Raw genomic sequence first — 22,954 nt, forward strand, 5'->3', positions numbered from 1 at the left:
CTGACATAGCCCAAACTATTAGCAAGCTGAAGTGGCAGTGGGCAGGTCATGCCTGGCGTAGAGGCGATGGCCGTTGGAGCCGGAAACTCCTTGAGTGGACACCGCGTAGTGTGGGACGCCCTCCAGCACGATGGACCGACGATATAAAGAGACTGGCGGGAAATGGCTGGATGAGGAAGGCTGAGGACCGGGTGTGGTGGCGCACTTTAGGGAAGGCCTATGTCCAACAGTGGACGTCCACAGGCTGATGATGATGATGATGATGATGATGAGTAATAGTTACAATACAGCCTTAGTTACTTAGGGTACCGTTGGCATCCTTCGGGTACGGATCCCTAAAAAAGCGATTGCGTTTGTGTTTGAATTGTATTTTGTTGTTCTCGTGAAAATGTAACATAATATAAATGGTATATTATATTTTTTTTTTTTTTTTTTTTAATACAATAAAACTTAAAGCTAGCCTTATCTAATTACTATATAAATCATGACCGCGTGGAATGGTGCCAAGAATACTGGCTGCATTTCCGCGCTGGACAGCCAGGCTGATCCGCTGCGCAAAAAATGAGCCAGCCCTTCTGTCACCAGTTGAGGCTATTAATCGCGGTTATATTAACTGATTGATTTTATTGTGTTATTGTTAATTAGTTGTTATTAGTTTTATATTATATTTACCACCATAAAATATAAATTATCTAAAACGAATGACGCTACCATGATGTCACCCAGATGTTTTCATATTATTCACGTTTCTGTTATAGTACCTACCTAGTCCCTACAGTTACCTACAACTACATGGTTCAACTACATTTATCTGATACTAGCTTATAATCGCGACTTCGTCCGCGTGGACTATAAAAATTTCAAACCCCTATTTCACCCTCTTAGGGGTTGAATTTTTAAAAAATCCTTTCTTAGCGGATGCCTACGTCATAATAGCTATCTGCATGCCAAATTTCAGCCCGATTCGTCCAGTAGTTTGAGCTGTGCGTTGATAGATCAGTCAGTCAGTCAGTCAGTCACCTTTTCATGTTATATATTTAGATTTTATTGTGTTATTGTTAATTAGTTGTAACTCAGTCAAGAGCAATGTTAATCACTATCTTATAAAAAATGCGAACCGCAAGTGTTTGTTTGTTGGTTTGTCCTTCAATCACGTCGCAACGGTGCAACGGATTGACGTGATTTTTTGCATGGGTATAAATAAATAGGTACCTGGAGAGTGACATAGGCTACTTTTTATCACGAAAAATTAAAGAGTTCCCACGGGATTCTTAAAAACCTAAATCCACGCGGACGTAATCGCGGGCATCAGCTAGTCAAAGTCAAAATGTCAAATGATTTATATATATTTATATATATATATATTAGAAACAGCTGGAAACGGCAAGCGGCGCAAGTATGCCTCTCTTATAGAGAGTTAGGTACATTTTTGTGCCGTTTGCCGTGAAGACCCTCGGGCCATGGAGTCTTAGTGCTAAAAAAAATTTACGAGACATTTCACCGCGAATAATAGCCTCATCTGGTGACAGAAGGGCTGGCTCATTTTTTTCGCAACGGATCAGCCTGGCTGTCCAGCGCGGAAATGCAGCCAGTATTCTTGGCACCATTCCACGCGGTCATGATTTATATAGTAACTAGCTTATGCTCGCGACTTCGTCCGCGTGAACTACAAAATTTCAAAACCCTATTTCACCCCCTGAGGAGTTGAATTTTCAAAAATCCTTTCTTAGCGGATGCCTACGTCATAACAGCTATCTGCATGCCAAATTTCAGCCCGATCCGTCCAGTAGTTTGAGCTGTACGTTGATAGATCAGTCAGTCAGTCAGTCAGTCAGTCACCTTTTCCTTTTATATATATAGATTAGATAAGGCCCTATACTTACCTATGTTTTACAAAAATAAACTTTTTTGCAAATTAAAAAAAAAAAATGATTTATTCAAAATAGTAATAAATTACTCTTATTGATGGTTTGGTATGGTGATAGATTTGTAAGATTTAGTGGTGATAATTATTACGCAAACTTAAAACTAAAGCTACGAGTCATTATTATGAACTACCTAAAAGGAAAATGGGTAAATAAGCCATTAAGTCATCGCGTAGGTATTCAATATAATATTATGATAGTCTTTATTTAGCCTGCTGTGTCATATTTGTGCATTACTTTAGGTATTTCGCGTATTGTATGATTTCATTCACGATTCCGTTCATTTAAATAACTAACCTACAAAGTACAAACTGGGAGATTGGAATTTTTCTAACATCCGTTTCTCAGTGATAAAAATATTTTTATTTTATAAAATAACTAGCTCATGCTCGCGACTTCGTCTGCGCGGACTACACAAACTTTAAAGCCCTATTTTACCCCATTGGAGTAAATTTTTCAAAAAGCCTTTCTTAGTGGATATCTATTGTCTACGTCATAATAGCTATCTGCATGCCAAATTTCAGCCCGATCCGTCCAGTAGTTTGATCTGTTCGTTGATAGATCAGTCAGCCAGTCCATCAGTTAGTCAGCTTTTCGTTTTTTAGGGTTCCGTACCTCAAAAGGAAAAACGGAACCCTTATAGGATCACTTTGTTGTCTGTCTGTCCGTCCGTCTGTCTGTCAGGACACCTACAGGGTACTTCCCGTTGACCGAGAATCATGAAATTTGGCAGGTAGGTAGATCTTATAGCTGACATTTGGGGAAAAATCTGAAATTTTTCTGAATTAAATTGTGGTCATGAACTAATAATTAGTATTTTCAACTTTCGAAGTGAGTGACTATATCAAGTGGGGTATTATATGAAAGGTCTTCACCTGTACATTCTAAAACATATTTTTATTTGTTTTTATGCATCATAGTTTTTGAATTATTTTGCAAAATGTCGAAAAAATACGACTGTAGTACGGAACCCTCATTGCGCGAGCGTGACTCGCACTTGGCCGGTTTTTTATAATATATTATAAGGTAAAATAAAGAGATACTCTATACAGAATTCTCAAAACATGCTCTAATTTCAAAAAAAAAATTAATTTACTATAAACTTTCTTTATGCAGGTTATTTATGAACTCTACAATCTACAATAACTATACAGGTTGCTTTTTTTGAAGGGCGAATTTTTTCATTATGATTTTTACTTGTAAGCAGCTAACAGCTAACGGATAACGGATAGCTAAAGGATTATTAGACTGATTGTTTAGTTTAACTATTTTTTCAAATAATTAATTGTATTAAAACTTGCCTTGCAGACTACACTTATTTAACTCACAAGTGCGCAAAGTAAAAAAATCTGCTGATTTAATACCCGAGCCGCAGGCAAGTTGTAAGTTGCAAGCATGTTGGTAGTTTTGTACGGCTGTACTCTATCTCACTCACTCATGTGCACTGATAAAGTTTGAAAGTGGTGAAGGCACCACAATCACGCTCGCGCTGCCCAGCCAATGCTTGAAGAGGATAGTAGTGGTGCCACCTTCACCATCTAGTACGCTGTCTCGCTCAAGCTACGGGCAACAATACGAGCTGCCCATTCAATGCCATCTTAAACGTTCGCTAAGAATAGTAATGTAAGTAGGTTACCTTCTGCAGGAAGGAGTTGACCCATTTGGTGAAGGTCTTTTTCTGGATGTGCAGGCGCTCCTCCTGCAGAGCCTTGATGCGGCCCTGCTCGAACTTGAGCGCGTCTTCGCGCTGCGTCATGTTGGTACGCTGCTGCACTGCCGTCGCGTAGCCGCCCGGCTCATACTGCTGCCCTGAAGATGGAAGAAATAATCAATAAATAATAGTTATTTATGTTGCAAGTGCGCAAAGTATAAAATTATAGTCGAGGCCCAAATTTATGAATGGCTTATACTGCTGCCCTGTGGAGGGATCCTTTCCCATGGGGCGCATGGGCTGTGTTCTAGAAACTTTATTTTAATCTATAGGTTAGTATCTTAGGTTTTCAACACAGATGAATAAAATTAAATGTTTAAGAATAATCAAATCTCTGACTATCCTACTTCTGATGTTGGGAGATTTTTTCTGAAACTATACCCACCATATCGTCTGCTGGGCTGGTAGTCCTGGTACGACTGTATGCTGACGTTGCTCAGCTGTTTCTGCATGGCGACATCAGAACTGACTCTTGGTACACTAACTGCTTACACTTAGCTGACACTAAATTATATCACTTTTTTTTTTGGCTAACTTTCTGGTTGTTTGTTACGCTTAAGATAGAAGACACTTTTAAATGGTTACGTTAATATTGGTTTTACAGTAAATTTTTTGAAAATTCTTTACTATAAACAAGTATGTGTAATTTCTTTAAACATTACATAGTTTACAGAATTTAAAAACTAGGTGGCTTAGTGACAATCTATTATTTAATTTATGCAGATAAAGATTTAAATCAAATCAAATCAAACTTTTTGAAAATCAAATAGGTTGTAAACCGTGTGTGGGGCTGGATTTTTTAATCATTTTTCTGTGGTTAACATTTTTCAATTTCTTTTTATAAAGAATATTAGCCATGTTAAATGACTAATATTCCCCTTTCCTCTCCAACTAAGCGTCAAGCTTGTGCTAGGAGTAGGGTACGACAATAGTGCAACGGGCAGGGTTTGAACCGTCGACCTTTTGGTTTTCAGTCCACTCCTTTACCGGTTGAGCTATTGAGGCTCTATAATTGACTGTTCAAATTGTTGGATTCATTCGATTATGTTTTTCTGTCTGTCATATCTGTCAAGAAAACCTATAGGGTACTTCCCGTAGACTTGGAATCATGCTCTAAATTTTATTTGCCTGCACGTTTAGAATACGTGAAAAAAAATTTTTATGGTGTTATTTTTTGGAACCGCCTGTATATTTGCTAAAAACTTCTTCGTGGATCCATTCAATTTTTACTTTAATTTTAGGTAAACTTTTTTGAATCCGTCTGTATATTAATTAACACGTTAGACAGTGTTTGTGGGTCAATTTGCAATTTCACCAAATGGCCGGGGCCGGTCGCTAAAAGGTGTTAATAGCGAAGCCGACGATGAACGAGAAACGAGTAGAACTAGAAACTTAAACAAGTTGGCGATCAGCGGGAAGCGAGTGCGTAGTCTCGACAGTTTTGTCGCCGGGCTATATAAGCGAGTGTGCAAGTGCGACGAGCGATTACTCGCGCCATTCGCCCGCGGTCCCTCAGTCCTGTGCAAACCCGACGTCGCATCACAGTGTTGTGGTCTCAGCTTGATGACTGTGATCGTGCCGCGCCGCACCGCACGCGCAACGGACTAGGGGGCCCGTGTGGCATCCAATAGTCAAATCCGCAGCGGTGGGGCCCCGCAACGCACCGAAAACGCATCGTGAGGCCTTACTCTAAAGGTACGGACAGACGTGCTCAAAAAAAGCGTGCTTTTATGCTAGCTTAATGTTAGTATGCTCATGCAACTGTTCACATTTGCCAGCAATAAGCATGCTTAAATAAACTGTAGAGTTATATGTGATAACGACTGAGACAAATGATATAACTTTTACTAGAATTATTCTTTAATGTATAGGTGCAAAAACAATTACCAATTATGGCTACTTTAATATTATTACATTAGAGTTGAGATATTCATTTTAAACTATTCCGACGACAATTCTCTAAGAGTGCTATCCAGCGAATGCTGCTTGCTTCCAAAAAGCTCAAGTGTCAATACGTCATATTAATTTATTGTCGTCGGAGCTAAGTAGTACAAAACGGAGTTACTTAGGTAAATTAGAAAACGCTACATTTAGAAATATAAATCACTTAATTAAAAATAATAATCGCAAAATAATAATCGCTTACAGTCGGCCTTCCTGATATTTTTTTCCGTCCCGGGAAAATCTAATAATGCTTAGGTGTTTTGTAAATAATGGAAACCAGTGTGATGTCACACTGTAAATCTAATTTCAACAAAGAGTGTTTATTGCAATAATTATTAATAATTATAATAAAATATTGTGGCGTGGCTACGACATATCCAATTTATCTGAATGCTCTTGATTCGATTCTTAAATTTCATTGTTTAACTTAGTTGAGACATCTCCCCGTTCTCAGATTAAACTATGTATTTAATATTATTACCTACACTAAGAAGATTCTTTGTAACTCGACTGAGACCCCTTCATGTTCTCAGCCAAGGAGACTGGTCTCTGAAACTCAACTGAGGCCCCTTCATGTTCTCAGTCAAGGAGACCTGTCTCTGTAACTTGAAAAAATTATCCTTTTTACTCAACTGAGACCCCTTCATGTTCTCAGCCAAGGAGACTAGTCTCTGAAACTCAACTGAGACCCCTTCATGTTCTCAGTCAAGGAGACCTGTCTCTGTAACTTGAAAAATTATCCTTTTTACTCAACTGAGACCCCTTCATGTTCTCAGCCAAGGAGACTAGTCTCTGAAACTCAACTGAGGCCCCTTCATGTTCTCAGTCAAGGAAACCTGTCTCTGTAACTTAAATGAGACCCCTTCATGTTCTCATCCAAGAAGAATAATCTTTATAACTTAACCGAGAAAAACTATTCTATTAACTCAACTGAGACCCCTTCATGTTCTCAGCCAAGGAGACTAGTCTCTGAAACTCAACTGAGACCCCTTCATGTTCTCAGTCAAGGAGACCTGTCTCTGTAATTCAAATGAGACTCCTTTATGTTTTAATCCAAGAAGAATAATCTTTATAACTTAACATGTTCGCAGCTAACTTTTAATTTTTTTTTTTCTTAATAATAATAATAATGGTTTATATCAACTTGATTGAGCCCCCTTTATGTTCTCAGCCAAGTTTAAATATTCTTGCCTTTCATTTATTTTATTATAAAATATTATTGTTCATATTTTTTTTTTTTTTTTTTTAATACTATTAGGCCTGACTGTAACCGTACATACAACATCATTCTTATAATCTAACATTTATATTCTTATGTTGGTTACTTATATTTTATTGAACTTTATTTTATTTTCATACAATTAATAATTTATACATGATAATTCTATTTAGGATTCTTACATGTATTTAGTTTTAATTACATAATTAGGAGTTAAGTATATGACCATTTTTATTAACCAACCAACCCAACGTTGTTCAATTACTGTCATTATTATTAGTAGACATTTCAGATTCTGTTTCCGTTCTTTTATATACCATCCAAGAGTGAATTTTATCTACTGAAAATACCTCTAATTTTTTTATTTATTTTTTTATTTTTGGAGATAAATGAGTATCTTCTACAACATATCTATCAATATCATCTTTCAAAACATCAACAATTCGATATGGCCCCGAATCTAAGGAACTAATTTCCTACTTTGCCCTATTGACGAAATATCTCTTTCTACAAGGACTAACTCTCCTACTTTGTATGTCGCTACTTTTCTATGTTTGTTGAACCGTGCCTATTGTTTATCCCGATGCTTTCGAAAGTGTTCTGTTATATCCTTTCTAGTTTTATTATTATTATATTCTATTTCTATTTCGTTTAAAGTGAGAATTGAATTATTTTTTTTCATCTGTGATGCAGCAAAGAATCCTGCGTACCTACTAAGCTCAAGCCAAACAATGCCTGTGCAGAAGTCTTTCCAGTCCCTATATCTACAGTATTGTTAAGCCCCCCGCTGAATACCGGGTACAGATTCATTCCATGAACTTTCAGATTTACCATGATTGGAGGCTGTTAATGCTGACAATACTGTTCGATTGTAACGTTTAATTTGGCCGTTGATACGTGGTGTTGCCACAGCGTTTAACACATGTTTAACACCGTGATAGTTTATGAATTCTTGAAAACTTTAGTAAGTAAGTAAAAGAAGTCTCGAGGGACTTCTTTCTGACCAAGTTCAGATATTAATTAATATAAAATAATAGTAATATTAGTACGCTAAACTTGTGAAAATAGTGTGACATGGCTTTGATGTAGTGAATACTTTTAGTACTTTTAACAGGTATAAAGATAAAGTATTTGTGAATCTACAGCCAGAAAGAGTTGTTTTTTTTTTTTTGACATTTTGACAAATTAGGCGTTATATCGGATTTGCGAAACATATCTAAAATACCTTAGAAATTTTGCAGCCCTTCTTCTATGGTTTTAGACGGTATAATCACATCATCCATACATGAAAATGCTTACTTGTATCTCGCGTTCCCTAGAATGTTATAGTTGTCTTTTGAAAGGTAGACGGTACATTTACAAGTCTAAACGGCATATCTGATAACATCCAGATGCTAGATTCAAAGAAGTGTAGTATTTAGGATTAGCCAGATTATCTAACTGATTGCCTATGCGCAGGATTGGATAATATTCTTTAACGGGTTTCTTATTCTGTACAATATAACACTTCACATGCTGAACCGTATTGTATTTCAAGGCCAACGTAATTTGTCTTATATCCAACACAGCATAGTAAGATAGCGTGAAGTACATCCAAGTAGCGCCATCTAGTTTCAGCCTTGTAAACAACTGGAAAATTGTGTGAGTGCAAGGTGGATAGCACCACCTAGGATCATAATATTAATTAGCATATAAAATTACAAAAGATAATTAAACATTCAATGCACGGGAGTCCACACAAGGGCGGTAGTCACCAGTTTTTTTTTTATTTTTATAAGTATGATTGGCGAGGCATACTTTGATGAGGACTGTTTAATTATGTCAGAATCTTTGAGCTCTTGTACCATACCGCGTACTACCTCCCGTTCAGAATAAGATAACCGATACAGCCTATATACAACAGTAGTGGTATCATTAAGTTTTATATTTATTTCAGTGTCCGTTATACAACCCAATTCCTTAAAAGAAAACGCGAAGCAATTCCTATACCTATTCGTTTAATAATTTTGTTAGTTTATTTACATGACGAGACTAAATTTTAATCATACGATTCAGCCTGTATGATAGTAGGTTCTATTTGATTCATTTGTTAATTAGTAAACCGTGCTTGATTCTATTCAATACTGACAGTGAGGTGATTATTTCGTTCAAAAGAGTGCACGAGGTAGTAGAAGGTCACTAGCTAAGTTAAATCCTAGGGCAGAAGGGCCTTTTACCACGACTTTTCCTTGATCTTTATTTACCTAATCTAATTACACTTTGTACTACTTCGTATTGTTTATACGGAGTTACTGTGTTCGATGAAAAGGTTTCCACTATATACTAGCTTAGAGTAGATGTCTATCTCTGTTAAACGATTGATAAACGTAGTAGTATTACTATACACCTGAATACGTTTTGTTGAATTATCCAACATAATTTAACTCATCTTAGGTTTTGTAAATGACTACATGTTCTTGTTCTGTAAATGTTTGACCAAGCAATAAAAGCGCACGTAGTAAATGATTCGGGACAACAAGTGCTTCTACATTAGCTCTAGTGGTATCTATTTCAATATCGACCCTACACCTTACCAAACAATCAACGATACTATCTCTAAAACCCTGTTAAATAGGTAAATCTGTCACTGACCAGGATTTTACCACGTTCTTAGCAGCTGACTCGCTTAACATAGTACATTGGCTACTAAACTCTACAAAACGGTGCATAATTTGGCCGTGTACAATTGCGTCTTTGAAATATTTTGAATCGTTATCTTGTCCTTTAGGAATACGTAAAACAGTTTTATTGGAACAGTCTTTAGCCATGTGACCTATTGTATGGCAAGTATCGCAACGTTTGATTGGTTGTTTACATTTGTAAAATGAATGTTCCTCTTCCCCGCAATTATAACATTTAGTTAACTTAGTATCACGTTACTTCTGATTTGGTCTAGTAAACCTGGTGCATCTGTTATCGGCATTACTTGGCTGTAAGTACGGATTAGAATTGCCTGTTTTTTTTTTTGTTACTTTAACATTTCTTAGGTATACTAAGAGTTTATCAGATTCTGTGAACTACGCTGTTCAAGCACTAGTTCTCATATATCGGTCTTCTATACCGAGTAAAATACAATCAATGGCATTCTTTTCTTCATAATAAAAGCATCTTTGATATATATATATATTTTTAAATGGTTCTCCGTATTTTGCCTTACTGGCAAGCATTTCCGTCAACAGTAGACCATTATTTTCATTTCTAGGAAACGCTAACTTTTAATTTGTTTTGCCATTCAGACCATGAAAACAATAAACTGGGTAGCCCTTGACCATCTTTGTGCGAGCTTGACTAACTTAGGAAAAGCGTAATGTATAATTTGCCTTTCTGACCATTTATAAATTTTCGCGCACTCATTAACCCTAACCAGCCACGTATTTATATTTTGATTCCGTTTTGACGTATCAAATTCAGGTATTACGTTTAAGGTCGGGAAACTTTCGTTACTCCCATCTGTATTCGTGGTCTGAATGAGTTCTTTGAATGCCGAATGAATGATTAATTTATTCAATAAAATGGAGGTACAATGGCTTGCAATAATGTCTGATGATCTTTATACATTTTACCATTGTAACTGGTGTTTGAATATTACCTTAAATTAAATATTAAATTAAATTAAAAACCTAAAACTAAGTAAGGATTAAAATATATGTTATACATATACTTTATAAGAGCAAAACATAAAATAATAGCGAAATATCAACATAATAAAAGTCAAAATTAATTATTGTTAATAACACTTGTGACTTGAAATATCCTTATCCGTTACGTAGTCCCACGGACGAGAGAAATAATGGGACTGGGCCAGTAGGCGTGTTCGGTGTCACCGAAGTATGAATAAGACGAGAATACTGGCATAAATGTTCCTTAGTCGTATGCTATATACGTTTGGTGCTTGTAAATTTAGCAAAATGTTGTTCAGTGCTGATCTTATTTGCATGGACGGAATTACCTCTCAGGATCAAGCCATATTGCATTATAGACGACACATGCCCATGATAGGCAAGTAGAGCGTATACATTAGAAGTCATTGAGTAGAGCAATCTTTATGTTTGATGTTCGACTAAGTCGTCTCAATATTTAGTTAAGGTACAGTGTTACCCACTACGGTCGCAGGTACCGGCGTGTTTCTATAATATTTGAGCATAAGAAACGTGAACGGAGAATTACACGCTCTGGTCGAGCCTGTTCCGCTTCTGATTCATCCAGGCGCCTACTCCACCCTCGAGAACACTGGCGCTTGCGCTTATTCCGTTTGATCTATAATATTTACTACGTGAACGACCGTTGTGGCGTCTTCTTCTTTTACGCACTGAATGTTCATCTTCACTCCACGTTGGTTCGTCAGAATCTGAATCATTCTCATGTCTCATTTTGTTCTGAAAACCACAAAAATACGCAAACAGTATTTGTTCTAAACATTAAAATGCTGTAACATTAAAGTTAGTAAAAGAAACTGTTTAGTTGCACAAAAAGAATGCTGGCTCTCATTAATTCTCCGACCTACGTAACCATAAGGCCACTTATCGACGGACCCCTTTTTTGTGCAACTCACATAGCTCAAGCACAGAGTTGTACTCGTGTGGCTAAAGTTTGTTTAAAAGTTATAATAAAAATGGACTAGTGCGACGTTCACAGTGATAGTGTTTATATTATTTTATTTGTGACGATTTCGATTTCGATTCGATGTAATTCAAGACGAGTTATGTTTCTACAAGTATACTAGTGCGTATTATGTACAAATATTTATTATAAGTATATTTAACCATTTTCACACGATATACATTTATTTTACTATTTTGTACAGGTATTGTTACTTGTATCGGCAAGCTTAATAGTGAAAAGTACTTTTTACTACTTTTCATTTGATAAAATTATTTGTTTCCAAAGTGATTCCACGGGTGTACAAGTATATGAGCAATAATTTCTCATACGTGTAATTTTTTACACGCTACTTAACGAACGCAGCAAATGTTGCGAATAAACATTTACACATATGTAGGTATGTACCTAATTAAAATATTATTCGCCCTGGCCTGGGAATCGAACCCGCGGGCTAGCTAACGGAGTCGTTGTTATGACTTACCCAAACTATTGAGACAGGGATAGAACGTCTATCTCACTCGTTTTAACAACCACATCATTGTTAGAATCAATTTATTAACTAGCTTTTAAGTTAGTAAATTTGTCTATTCATAACTTAGGTATACTTCATTGACAGGTATGTAAAAAGTAAATCAAATGATGTCGATAATTTTAACTGTTAATGAAATATTATTGTGATGCAATGGGTCAAATTGTTAAAAAAAAATATTTATGTTACTCTATGACCAGATTAATATTAACTAAATATCATTTTTAGTTATTTAAACATACCTAGGTATGTATTACTCTAGTAGGGAAAAAAATATCTGTACCTTTTTTATTTTGGGCGTAAAGTCCTTTCACCGTGTGTGTTTTGAATTTGACACGATCACGATTATATCCCACCTTCTGAACTGATAACGACTGAGACAAATGATATAACTTTTACTAGAATTATTCTTTAATGTATAGGTGCAAAAACAATTACCAATTATGGCTACTTTAATATTATTACATTAGAGTTGAGATATTCATTTTAAACTATTCCGACGACAATTCTCTAAGAGTGCTATCCAGCGAATGCTGCTTGCTTCCAAAAAGCTCAAGTGTCAATACGTCATATTAATTTATTGTCGTCGGAGCTAAGTAGTACAAAACGGAGTTACTTAGGTAAATTAGAAAACGCTACATTTAGAAATATAAATCACTTAATTAAAAATAATAATCGCAAAATAATAATCGCTTACATATGTTGTATGTTGTACTGAGTACATGCTAATAAGCAAACCCTGTTCAGACGCGCTCGGAGCACGCCCCCTTCTACCCGCGCCTCAGGTAGCATGCTCGAAAATCAAACGTCGGTTGATTTTTGAGCATGCTCGAAATAAGCATGCTCATTACATGACACACGTGCTACTAATGAGCACTTGCTCAATAAAAGCATGCTTTCGTGCTAGTAATGAGCACGTCTGTCCGTACCTTAACGCGTGAAGCAGACTAGACAGCGCGAAATCAATACCAGTGGCCCTACCGCGGTTGTTTGACAGCTACAATGTCACGATCGCAATCATCTCTGATTGGTTAATGCTCGCTCACTATTGGCCACAATGCATTGTTGCAACAAGAATCGCACAAATTCAGCCAATCAGAACCATTGAGATTGTAATAATGATTGATGCAGGTTTTAGACTATCGCCTTACAGTTTAAGCAGGTTTTTGATAATCCATACTAATCAATATTCATATTAGGTACCTATCTAAGGTAAACTAGCCAATAACGCGACGTCCGTACGCGTGTGAATTTCATCAACATCGTCGTGATCAAGCCATCACCGGCTCACTACAGAGCACGGCGGGTGATTACGTAAAACGTTGCAGTAGCGACAGCAACGCGACAGCAGTAGCAATCCAATAGTTCATTTGCTGTCTCTCTTCTTCTTATTTTGCTTTGTAGCTATTGCTGTCTCTCTCTAGCCGGTCGTTTGACAGCAATGAACGCCTGTCGCGAGATACGTAATCACCCCGCCGCGCGGTCTCCTCTCAGAGTGAGAATGGCCATATAGTCTACCACGCTGGCCATGTGCGGATTGCTAGACTTCACACACCCTTGAGAACATTATGGAGAACTCTCAGGTATGCAGGTTGATACATAATATTTAATTACTAAAAGTTGAGGCAAGATGTTTAATTACTTAAAACGCACATAACTCCGAAAAGTTAGATGCCCGGGATCGAACCCCCGACCTCTGATCTGAAGGCGGACGTCCTAACCACTAGGCTACCACAGCTTCATTTTACTCATAGTAATGATAGTCAGTTTGTTTACGGCGAAGTGCGTGGGAGCCGCGTCGGGGTCACTGACCGGATGCAGTATTATCTCAAAACAGTTGAACTTTGTCTCTGGTATCGCGAATATTTATACTTTATATTAATTTCATATTTTTTCTTAGTAAGTAACTAATTATAACCCGTCAAGAGGTATTTGTGTGACAAGGGGCCAAAGTTATGTTTTGTTCCTCAAAGGCGTTATTTTGAACGCAGAGCGAAGCGAGGGATTTTATAGTAGGATCCCGAGCGCAGTGAGGAATTCTAAGGCAGGATCCTGAATGTAGCGATGAATCTAAATATATAAAAGGCAAAGTTGAAATCAACGAACAGCTCAACTACTGGAAGGATCGGGCTGAAATTTGACATGCCGATAGTTAGGTATTATGACCAATACATCCGCTAAAAAAGGATTTTTGAAAATTCAACCACTAAGGGGGTGAAATAGGGAGCAAGTATTATCTTAAACTAGCTTATGCTCGCGACTTCGTCCGCGTGGACTACACAAATTTCAAACCCCGTTTTCACCCCCTTAGGGGTTGAATTTTCAAAAATCCTTTCTTAGCGGTTGCCTACGTCACAATAGCTATCTGCATGCCAAATTTCAGCCCGATCCGTCCAGTAGTTTGAGCTGTGCGTTGATAGATCAGTCAGTCAGTCAGTCAGTCAGTCACCTTTTCCTTTTATATATTTAGATATACATATAAAAGGAAAAGGTGACTGACTGATCTATCAACGCACAGCTCAAACTACTGGACGGATCGGACTGAAATTTGGCAGATACCTATTATGACGTAGACATCCGCTAAGATAGGATTTTAAAAATTCAACCCCTAAGGGGGTAAAATAGAGGTTCGACATTTGTGTAGTCCACGCGACCGAAGTCGTGAGCATAAACTTATGATTATTTAATGGTGATAACTCCACTGTTGCATCCATTCTTTCCATTATGAGGTACGGAACCCTAGATAACGAGCAAGTTATGGCATATAACACCATAACGGCACGGAGGGGTCAACAGACCGACGGACGGTGGGATGGTAATCAAAGCGTGGCGGAATCACCCACCGATATAATTGCTAGCACGCGTCGGACAACACCGTTTCCACTTTCCAACCGATTTCAAAAACTATAGTACTGTACCACTATACTCTTATCATCCGCACTGGGCCAGCGTAGCAGACTATGGCATAAACCTTTCTTATTCTGAGAGGAGACCCGCGTACTCGATGTTGACCAGCTATGGGTTGATCATGATGATAACGCGGACGAAGTCTCGGGCAACTGCTAGTATACTACTCACACACGCATACACACACACACTGTTGTAATTTTATTATTGTATATACCTACATTTATTCTAAATCTATTCTGTTAAAAATAGTTTTAATTATAATTTTAAGTAATCTCTTTTGGCCTTCTTTTATAACTAGATTTAAATTTAAGTAATAAATGGCACCGATTCCTTTGTCTTTCTCTAAACTAAATTTAGAATATCTGCATCCTTTTCTTTTTAACAATGCTAAAAAAGGAACGGAACATGACTTTCACATTTAAAGACTCTAAATTTTAGTGCACAATACAAATTTAAACAGTAGGTTCGCGACTGCGCGCTAAAATCACGGGTTTTACCATCTAAAATTAAATTTAAAACTGTCAGACTGCGTCTGTCCTTTTCATATTACATTAGTGAGAAGAGCATGCGAATACTCTAAAAGTAGGTTGTGCTCTTACGCTGTTGATTACTTTCAAATAAACAAAATAAAAAATGAAATAAAATATTATGTAGATATACATCAAGTTATGTAGTAAATCTATTAAAAGTATGCTCCTAGAAAATGCATATTATATAGACGAAGACTAAAAAAGCTTGGATTTGACTCGCTTCAGCAATGCACGGGGCTGCAATTGCTTGTATCTAAATATATAAAAGGAAAAGGTGACTGACTGACTGACTGATCTATCTTAAAATAAATTATTTTTTAATTTTAAGTATAATTATTGTTAATAGGTATAAGATAGATTAGAGTACACTATCGCATTAGGACTCCCCTGTAAGCAGTGGCGTGCAGGTTGTAGAGGCATAAATGCACTGCTTACCTTAGTTGTAATAGCTCAATGCATAATTTTCACTACGACCTGCCAGTGAACAGGTTCCTACCTAACTAATACCTACCCTGGCTTCAAACCCTGTGCACGCCACTGCCTGTAAGGACAGTGCACGTTATGGTATAATAATAATAATAAAAAAAAATCAACGCACAGCTCAAACTACTGGACGGATCGGGCTGAAATTTGGCATGCAGGTAGCTATTATGACGTAGGCATCCGCTAAGAAAGGATTTTTGAAAATTCAACCCCTAAGGGGGTGAAATAGGGGTTTGAAATTTGTATAGTCCACGCGGACGAAGTCGCGAGCATAAGCTAGTAAATAATATTGTAAAAACACTTGAAAGAGCAACCGCTGAGTTTCTTGCTGGTTCTTCTCAGTAGGAAGTTCATTCCGAATGAGTAGTAAATTAAAATATTTGACGATTCAAAAGCACTGTTAAAAGTTTACTTGAATGAAAATATATTCTAACCTATTCTATTCTATGTGTAAATAGATACTTAACGGTAACCTATATCGGGCGTTAACAAAGTGTTAAGAATCGTTATCAGCTGTTATCAGTGATGTGGGGCGCGCCTTGACCGCCTCTCAAGCCTCAATGTTTACTCGTACAAGAATACCTTAAGTCCTTTAGACTTTAAGGCTTGGCTCCACATAAACGGATAGGAAAACGGATAACATATCCGTTCTCCTCTCCGTTTAAGTGGAGCCAAGCCTTATCCCAACATATCCCATCCATGATGAACAGAATCAGATTTTTTAAACAAAAAAAAAAACCGGCCAAGTGCGAGTCAGGCTCGCGCAATGGGGATTCCGTACTACAGTCGTATTTTTTTCGACATTTTGCACGATAATTCAAAAACTATGACGCATAAAAATAAATAAAAATCTGTTTTAGAATGAACAGGTGAAGACCTTTCATATGATACCCCACTTGATATAGTCACTCACTTCGAAAGTTGAAAATACTAATTATTAGTTCATGACCACAATTTTTTTGTGTGTGATCTAACCCTAAATTCACGGTTTTCAGATTTTTCCCCAAATGTCAGCTATAAGATCTACCTACCTGCCAAATTTCATGATTCTAGGTCAACGGGAAGTACCCTGTACGTTTCGTGACAGACAGACGGACAGACGGACAGACAGACAGACAACAAAGTGATCCTATAAGGGTTCCGTTTTTCCTTATGAGGTACGGAACCCTAAAAATAGCGAGCAAACGAGCAGGCGGGCGGGCGGTGTAGTGATTAACCGCCCATAAACATTTGCAGCACCAGAGGAACCGCCCATGCGTTGCTGGCCAATGTTTTATTATTATACTAGCTTATGCTCGCGACTTCATCCGCGTGGACTACACAAATTTCGAACCCCTATTTTAGCCCCTTAGGGGTTGAATTTTCAAAAATCCTTTCTACAAAGTCTACAGTCATAATAGCTATCTGCATACCAAACAGCCCGATCCGTCCAGTGGTCTGAGCTGGGCATTGATAGATCAGTCATCTATCAACGCACAGCTTAAACCACTGGACGGATCGGGCTGAAATTCGCGATCTTGCGCCTTTGACTACATCAAAAATAAATTATTTCTCAGTGATTATTAAATAGAGGGTCTTCCAAAATACGTAAAATCCACGTCCTTTAAATTATCGATTAAACTAAAAAAAGCACGTCAAATGATTGTGACGTCACACACCGGTATTTCATAGAATCTCGCATTTTGACGTTTGATAAAAAGTTACTGATTTGACTAGTTGTCAAATACCGTATTGCACCAACTCGAATTGGTTTGCGTGAACGTGCGAACAGATACGATTGCCGGCGAATCATTCGCCGAATCCCGACTGTGGGGCCGTAACATAAGAAAGAAGATTACACAAAGAGTGACGTCATAAGAAAGTAGATAGAAACATGCGCGCCGCCAGAGAAAGCGGTGGGAATTACATGCGGATTATTGTTCGCTACCGAATGTGGGACAGACAGACATACAATACATACATATTATCTATCTGTATCACGCTAAGAGAATAAAAAAAATATACTTAATTATAATAGGACTTGACCTTAACATTAACAATAATAAACTATACGTTTTTAGGGTTCCGTACCTCAAAAGGAAAAACGGAACCCTTATAGGATCACTTTGTTGTGTGTCTGTCTGTCAAGAAACCTACAGGGTACTTCCCGTTGACTTAGAATCATGAAATTTGGCAGGTAGGTAGATCATATAGCTGACATTTGGGGAAAAATCTGAAAACCGTAAATTTCAGGTTAGATCACACAATAAAAATTAAATTCTGGTCATGAACTAATAATTAGTATTTTCAACTTTCGAAGTGAGTGACTATACCAAGTGGGGTATCATATGATAGGTCTTCACTTGTACATTCTAAAACAGATTTTTATGCATCATAGTTTTTGAATTATCGTGCAAAATGTCGAAAAAATACGACCGTATTACGGAACCCTCTTTGCGCGAGCCTGACTCGCACTTGGCCGGTTTTTAAATCTTAATCTAAAGATATAAAAGGTGACTGACTTGACTGACATACTGACTGACTGATCATAAATGCACAGCTCAAACTACAAGACGGAAATTTGGCATGCTCATAGCTATTAGATCTAGGCATCCGCTAAAAAAGGATTTTTGAAAATTCAATCTCTAAGGGGGTGAAATATGGGTTTGAAATTTTAGTCCACGCGGACTAAGTCGCGAGCATAAGCTAGTTAATAATAAATTCTAGCCCCATAAACTTCCGCTTTACAAAAATTCACAGTCCAAGACCCAATTTCGCCATATCTATTAACCTAGTGGTACATCAACTAAAATGGCCTAAAATGAAGTAAAACTCTATATTGACGAGCCATCGCGCCTCGACGGAACCGGTCCGGACCGGATTCCGGCACCCGTTATCCTTACCAAAACTATCACGGGTAGTGGGTTCGACGCAATGTTGTTATATAACCGACTTGCGCGATGATAGCCTAGTCACCTATAGGCGACGCATTTTAAACTGAGTCGTCGAGTTATCTGTCTGTTTCGCTCGCACTTACCTACGACCTGTAAGTGCGAGCGAAACAGACAGATAACTCGACGACTCAGTTTAAAATGCGTCGACTATAATGGTTAAAACGTTCGGGAGTTCGGAGGTTCAATCCCGGCCATGCACCTCTAACTTTACGGAGTTATGTGCGTTGTGCCTCTCATACTGAGAGGAGACCTGTGCTCTGTAGTGAGCCGGTGATGGGTTGATCATGATGATGACGAAACTCAGGTTTAAGTTCCCACTACTCAGTTCCCTAATATCCCTAATAATCCCTTGATTGAATGTGATGTTTGAGTGAACGCGCGACGGGTAATCGCGCGGCGAGTCAGTAGTTCCGCGCTTTACCCTCAACCAGCGTTAAATAAATAAATAAAAATATAGGATTAGTGATTAGTTAAATTAACTACTTACCTAAATTTTGTACTTATGTTAGAATATTAGAAATAGTGCTATAAATGTAAAAAAAATATGTTTACAGGTGATAACCGGTGTACTAAGGTTAGCATAACTAATTTTTATCCTATTGTTGGTGTATTTATGGTGTAAATAGAACGGTAAAATATGAAGCTGGTAAGTTTGAAAGGGGCGTCTTAGCCTGCCAAACTATGTTTAATTATATTTTTATGTGTTTATCCTAGGTTAATAGGTCATAAACTATGTATATATTTTTGTTAATTATTAATAAAGACATTTTTCAAACAAACAAACAAACTCAGTTCCCTAACTGTCGTGAACTGAGTAGTGACTAGAGAGCCGGCAATGGGTTGATCATGACGATAGCCTGTCAGTTAGTTAATAGTTTATCCTTCATCATGATCAACCCATCGCCGGCTCACTACAGAGCACGGGTCTCCTCTCAGAGTGAGAAGGGTTTTGGCCATAGTCTACCACGCTGGCCATGTGCGGATTGGTAGACTTCACACACCTTTGAGAACATTATGGAGAACTCTCAGGCATGCAGGTTTCACGACGTTTTCCTTCACCGTTAAGCAAGTGATATTTAATTAATTAAAACGCACATAACTCCGAAAAGTTAGAGGTGCGTGCCCGGGATCGAACCCCCGACCTCCGATTAGAAGGCGGACGTCCTAACCACTAGGCTATCACAGCTGTTTATCCTTCACATAGTTTCAATAACAAAATGATCTAATCGCATGAACTGTGAACTAAGGCCATATTCGTGTGGGGACGGCGTTGAATTTGAATCTCCACAACAAAGCCGGCGACCTTGGCGCTCGTAGCGCGGTGCGAGTGCCAGCGGGGAGCATGGCATGTCCGGCATGAGCGGAGCGATTATGCGGCCAAGGCGGACTTCGTCATAGTCTATATGCCTGTCCACTGAAGCGAAGCGCAGCGGAGATGTACCTACTCAATAAATTAAACTTGTACAAGTGTTTTTGAATCGCTGCTCGAAATGCCTGCTGTTTATAGTATTTTTTGGGTTCTGTACCTCAAAAGGAAAAAGGAATCCTTATAGGATCACTTCCTTGTCTGGCTATCTGTCAGTCGTTTCTCTCAAGAAGGAATCGAAACCTATAGGGTATGGCCCGTTAACCATGGCTTTGTGGTTACATCACAGACAAATATTAAAAAGTGTTACGGTGTAATAAAATGTTTACTCAGTCACATCATAGATAGCGCTGTCCGTCATTAAATATATTTTATGACCCACGGTCCCTGACGTCACAAGTGCACGGTGGGATAGATGTGGGAACAAAAAGTGTTATTTCATGTAATACGGTACGGAACCCTTCGTGTGCGAGTCCGGCTCACACTTGACCGGTCTTTCTTAAGCGTTCTTACTTCTTAACTCATAGATGCGGAAGATTATATCATCATAACCGTTAAAAGCATAAAAAGTAACGACTTGTAACGTACTTAAAGACTGAGGTGCGCTGCGCAGGTAGTAGACGTGACGTCACTCCTCGTTTTTAGGGTTCCGTACTTCAAAAGGAAAAACGGAACCCTTAAATAGGATCACTTTGTTGTCTGCCTGTCTGTCTCTGTCTGTCTGTCAAGAAACCTACAGGGTACTTCCCGTCGACCTAGAATCATGAAATTTGGCAGGTAGGTAGATCTTATAGCTGATATTTGGGAAAAAATCTAAAAACCGTGAATTTGTGGTTACATCACACAAAAAAAATTAACTTGTGGTCATGAACTAATAATTAGTATTTTCAATTTTCTAAGTAAGATAACTATATCAAGTGGGGTATCATATGAAAGGCCTTCACCTGTGTATTCTAAAACAGATTTTTATTTATTTTTATGTATCATAGTTTTTGAATTATCCTGCAAAATGTCAAAAAAATACGACTGTAGTACGGATCCCACATTGCGCGAGCCTGACTCGCACTTGGCCGGGTTTTTTATGCTAATCGGAATCGTGACAATCGTGGCTTCGAACCTGTGTCCGTGATCCGCACACAGCACAACTAGCAAGGTTTATTGTTGAACTAGCTTATACCCGCGACTTCGTCCCCGTGGACTACCCCCTTAAGGGTTGAATTTTCCAAAATCCTTTAACGGATGTCTTCGTTATAATAGCTACGCATGCCAAATTTCAGCAGGATCCGTCAGTTTATATATTTCCTTTTTAGGGTTCCGTACCTCAAAAGGAAAAACGGAACCCTTATAAGATCACTTTGTTGTGTGTCTGTCTGTCAAGAAACCTACAGGGTACTTCCCGTTGACCTAGAATCATGAAATTTGGCAGGTAGGTAGATCTTATAGCTGACATTCGGGGAAAAATCTGAAAACCGTGAATTTGTGGTTACATCACACAAAAAAAATTAAATTGTGGTCATGAACAAATATTGCTATTTTCAACTTTCAAAGTAAGATAACTATACCAAGTGGGGTATCATATGAAAGGGCTTTATTTGTACATTCTGAAACAGAATTTTATTTATTTTTAGGCATAATAGTTTTTGATTTATCGTATAAAATGTCGATAAAATACGATTGTACTACGGAACCCTCAGTGCGCGAGTCTGACTCGCACTTGGCCGATTTTTTTATATATTTAGACTAGATTATCCCCGCGACTTCGTCTGCATTACTAACGCATAGAGCCATTGATTCATTTCAAAATTGTAAAAAATATTATTTAAAAAATGAATCTTTCGTTCCGCAGTTCGGACCCCGTGTTTCGGATGCGCTTGCGCAGTCGATGCGCCGGCCGGGCGGGGTGTGAAAGCACACGAGTAGATATTACTCGTGTGGTGAAAGTGCCGCGACTAGCGATGCAGCGCACGTGGAATCGAACCGGCTACCGACCCTCTGAGCACGTAGCTGAGATTTATGGACTAAGAGCCCGGGAGGGAGACCTTCGTTGTTTTATAAAAGTTAAAAGTTCCTTTGCGAATTGTCCCCCAACACTGGGAGGAACGATCAACGAAGATCATTTTGACGAGTTCCCTGGCGCATTGGTAAGAGCAGTGTGGTTTTATTAGTGGGAGGTCCCGGGTTCGACTCCTGGCAGGGGTTTGGAATTTTATAATTTCTGGTCTGGTCAGTACCCGTAGTACAAGATTTTACGTCTCACCAAACGAAACCAAATTCGAGAGTCGAAATACTTCCGCGTTACAGTAAAATGGACCTAAACAGCCTTGAATTGAAGTCAAATATTCAATGCCACTGATTTTAATTTCGCAATGTTTCCGCTTGGAGCGCTGGCTGTAGAAGTGTAGACAAACTTGAGCTTTAAAACAAGGCATTTAAGATCCAGTTTACTGTAACGCGGAAGTATTTCGACTCTCGAATTTGGTTTGGTTTGGTGAGACGTAAAATCTTGTACTATGGGTACTGGTGGAAGGCTTCGGCCGCGACTTTTAAAATAACGAAGGTCTTGACCTCCCGGGCTCTCTCTGTATTACCTAAAAACCTCTAAAAATTAAATAAGTGCTGAACGACAAATTGAGAAGTTTCATGCAAAAAAATTACAGAATTTTGTCACCACCTTGCAGGTTGCAGCAAACCAGTACCACCGGTTCAATAGCAGCTAATGACACTAGTCCTTATCTCAATGATAACAATGACGCGATTCGCTTA

At 38.2% G+C, this 22,954-nt stretch overlaps 1 protein-coding gene across 10 annotated transcripts in view; it reads right to left on the bottom strand.

Moving 5' to 3' along the window:
- The window catches only part of kst (spectrin beta chain, non-erythrocytic 5 kst), a 157,598-nt gene that overhangs the window by 125,181 nt on the left and 9,463 nt on the right, over positions 1-22,954 (bottom strand). For 5 of the 10 annotated variants that reach the window (XM_069507428.1, XM_069507423.1, XM_069507424.1 and 2 more), the window contains exons 2-3: positions 4,022-4,262; positions 3,562-3,734 (exon numbers count right to left, since the gene is read on the bottom strand). In XM_069507428.1, coding sequence (XP_069363529.1) covers positions 3,562-3,734; positions 4,022-4,088 — 240 coding nt within the window. In that variant the 5' untranslated portion in view covers positions 4,089-4,262. Of the gene's footprint in view, positions 1-3,561; positions 3,735-4,021; positions 4,321-22,954 lie in introns of those variants that run through there. The other 5 variants (XM_069507420.1, XM_069507421.1, XM_069507422.1 and 2 more) reach the window with 4 other exon arrangements.

This window comes from Maniola hyperantus, chromosome 26, assembly GCF_902806685.2.
Source record: "Maniola hyperantus chromosome 26, iAphHyp1.2, whole genome shotgun sequence".
NCBI lineage: Eukaryota > Metazoa > Arthropoda > Insecta > Lepidoptera > Nymphalidae > Maniola > Maniola hyperantus.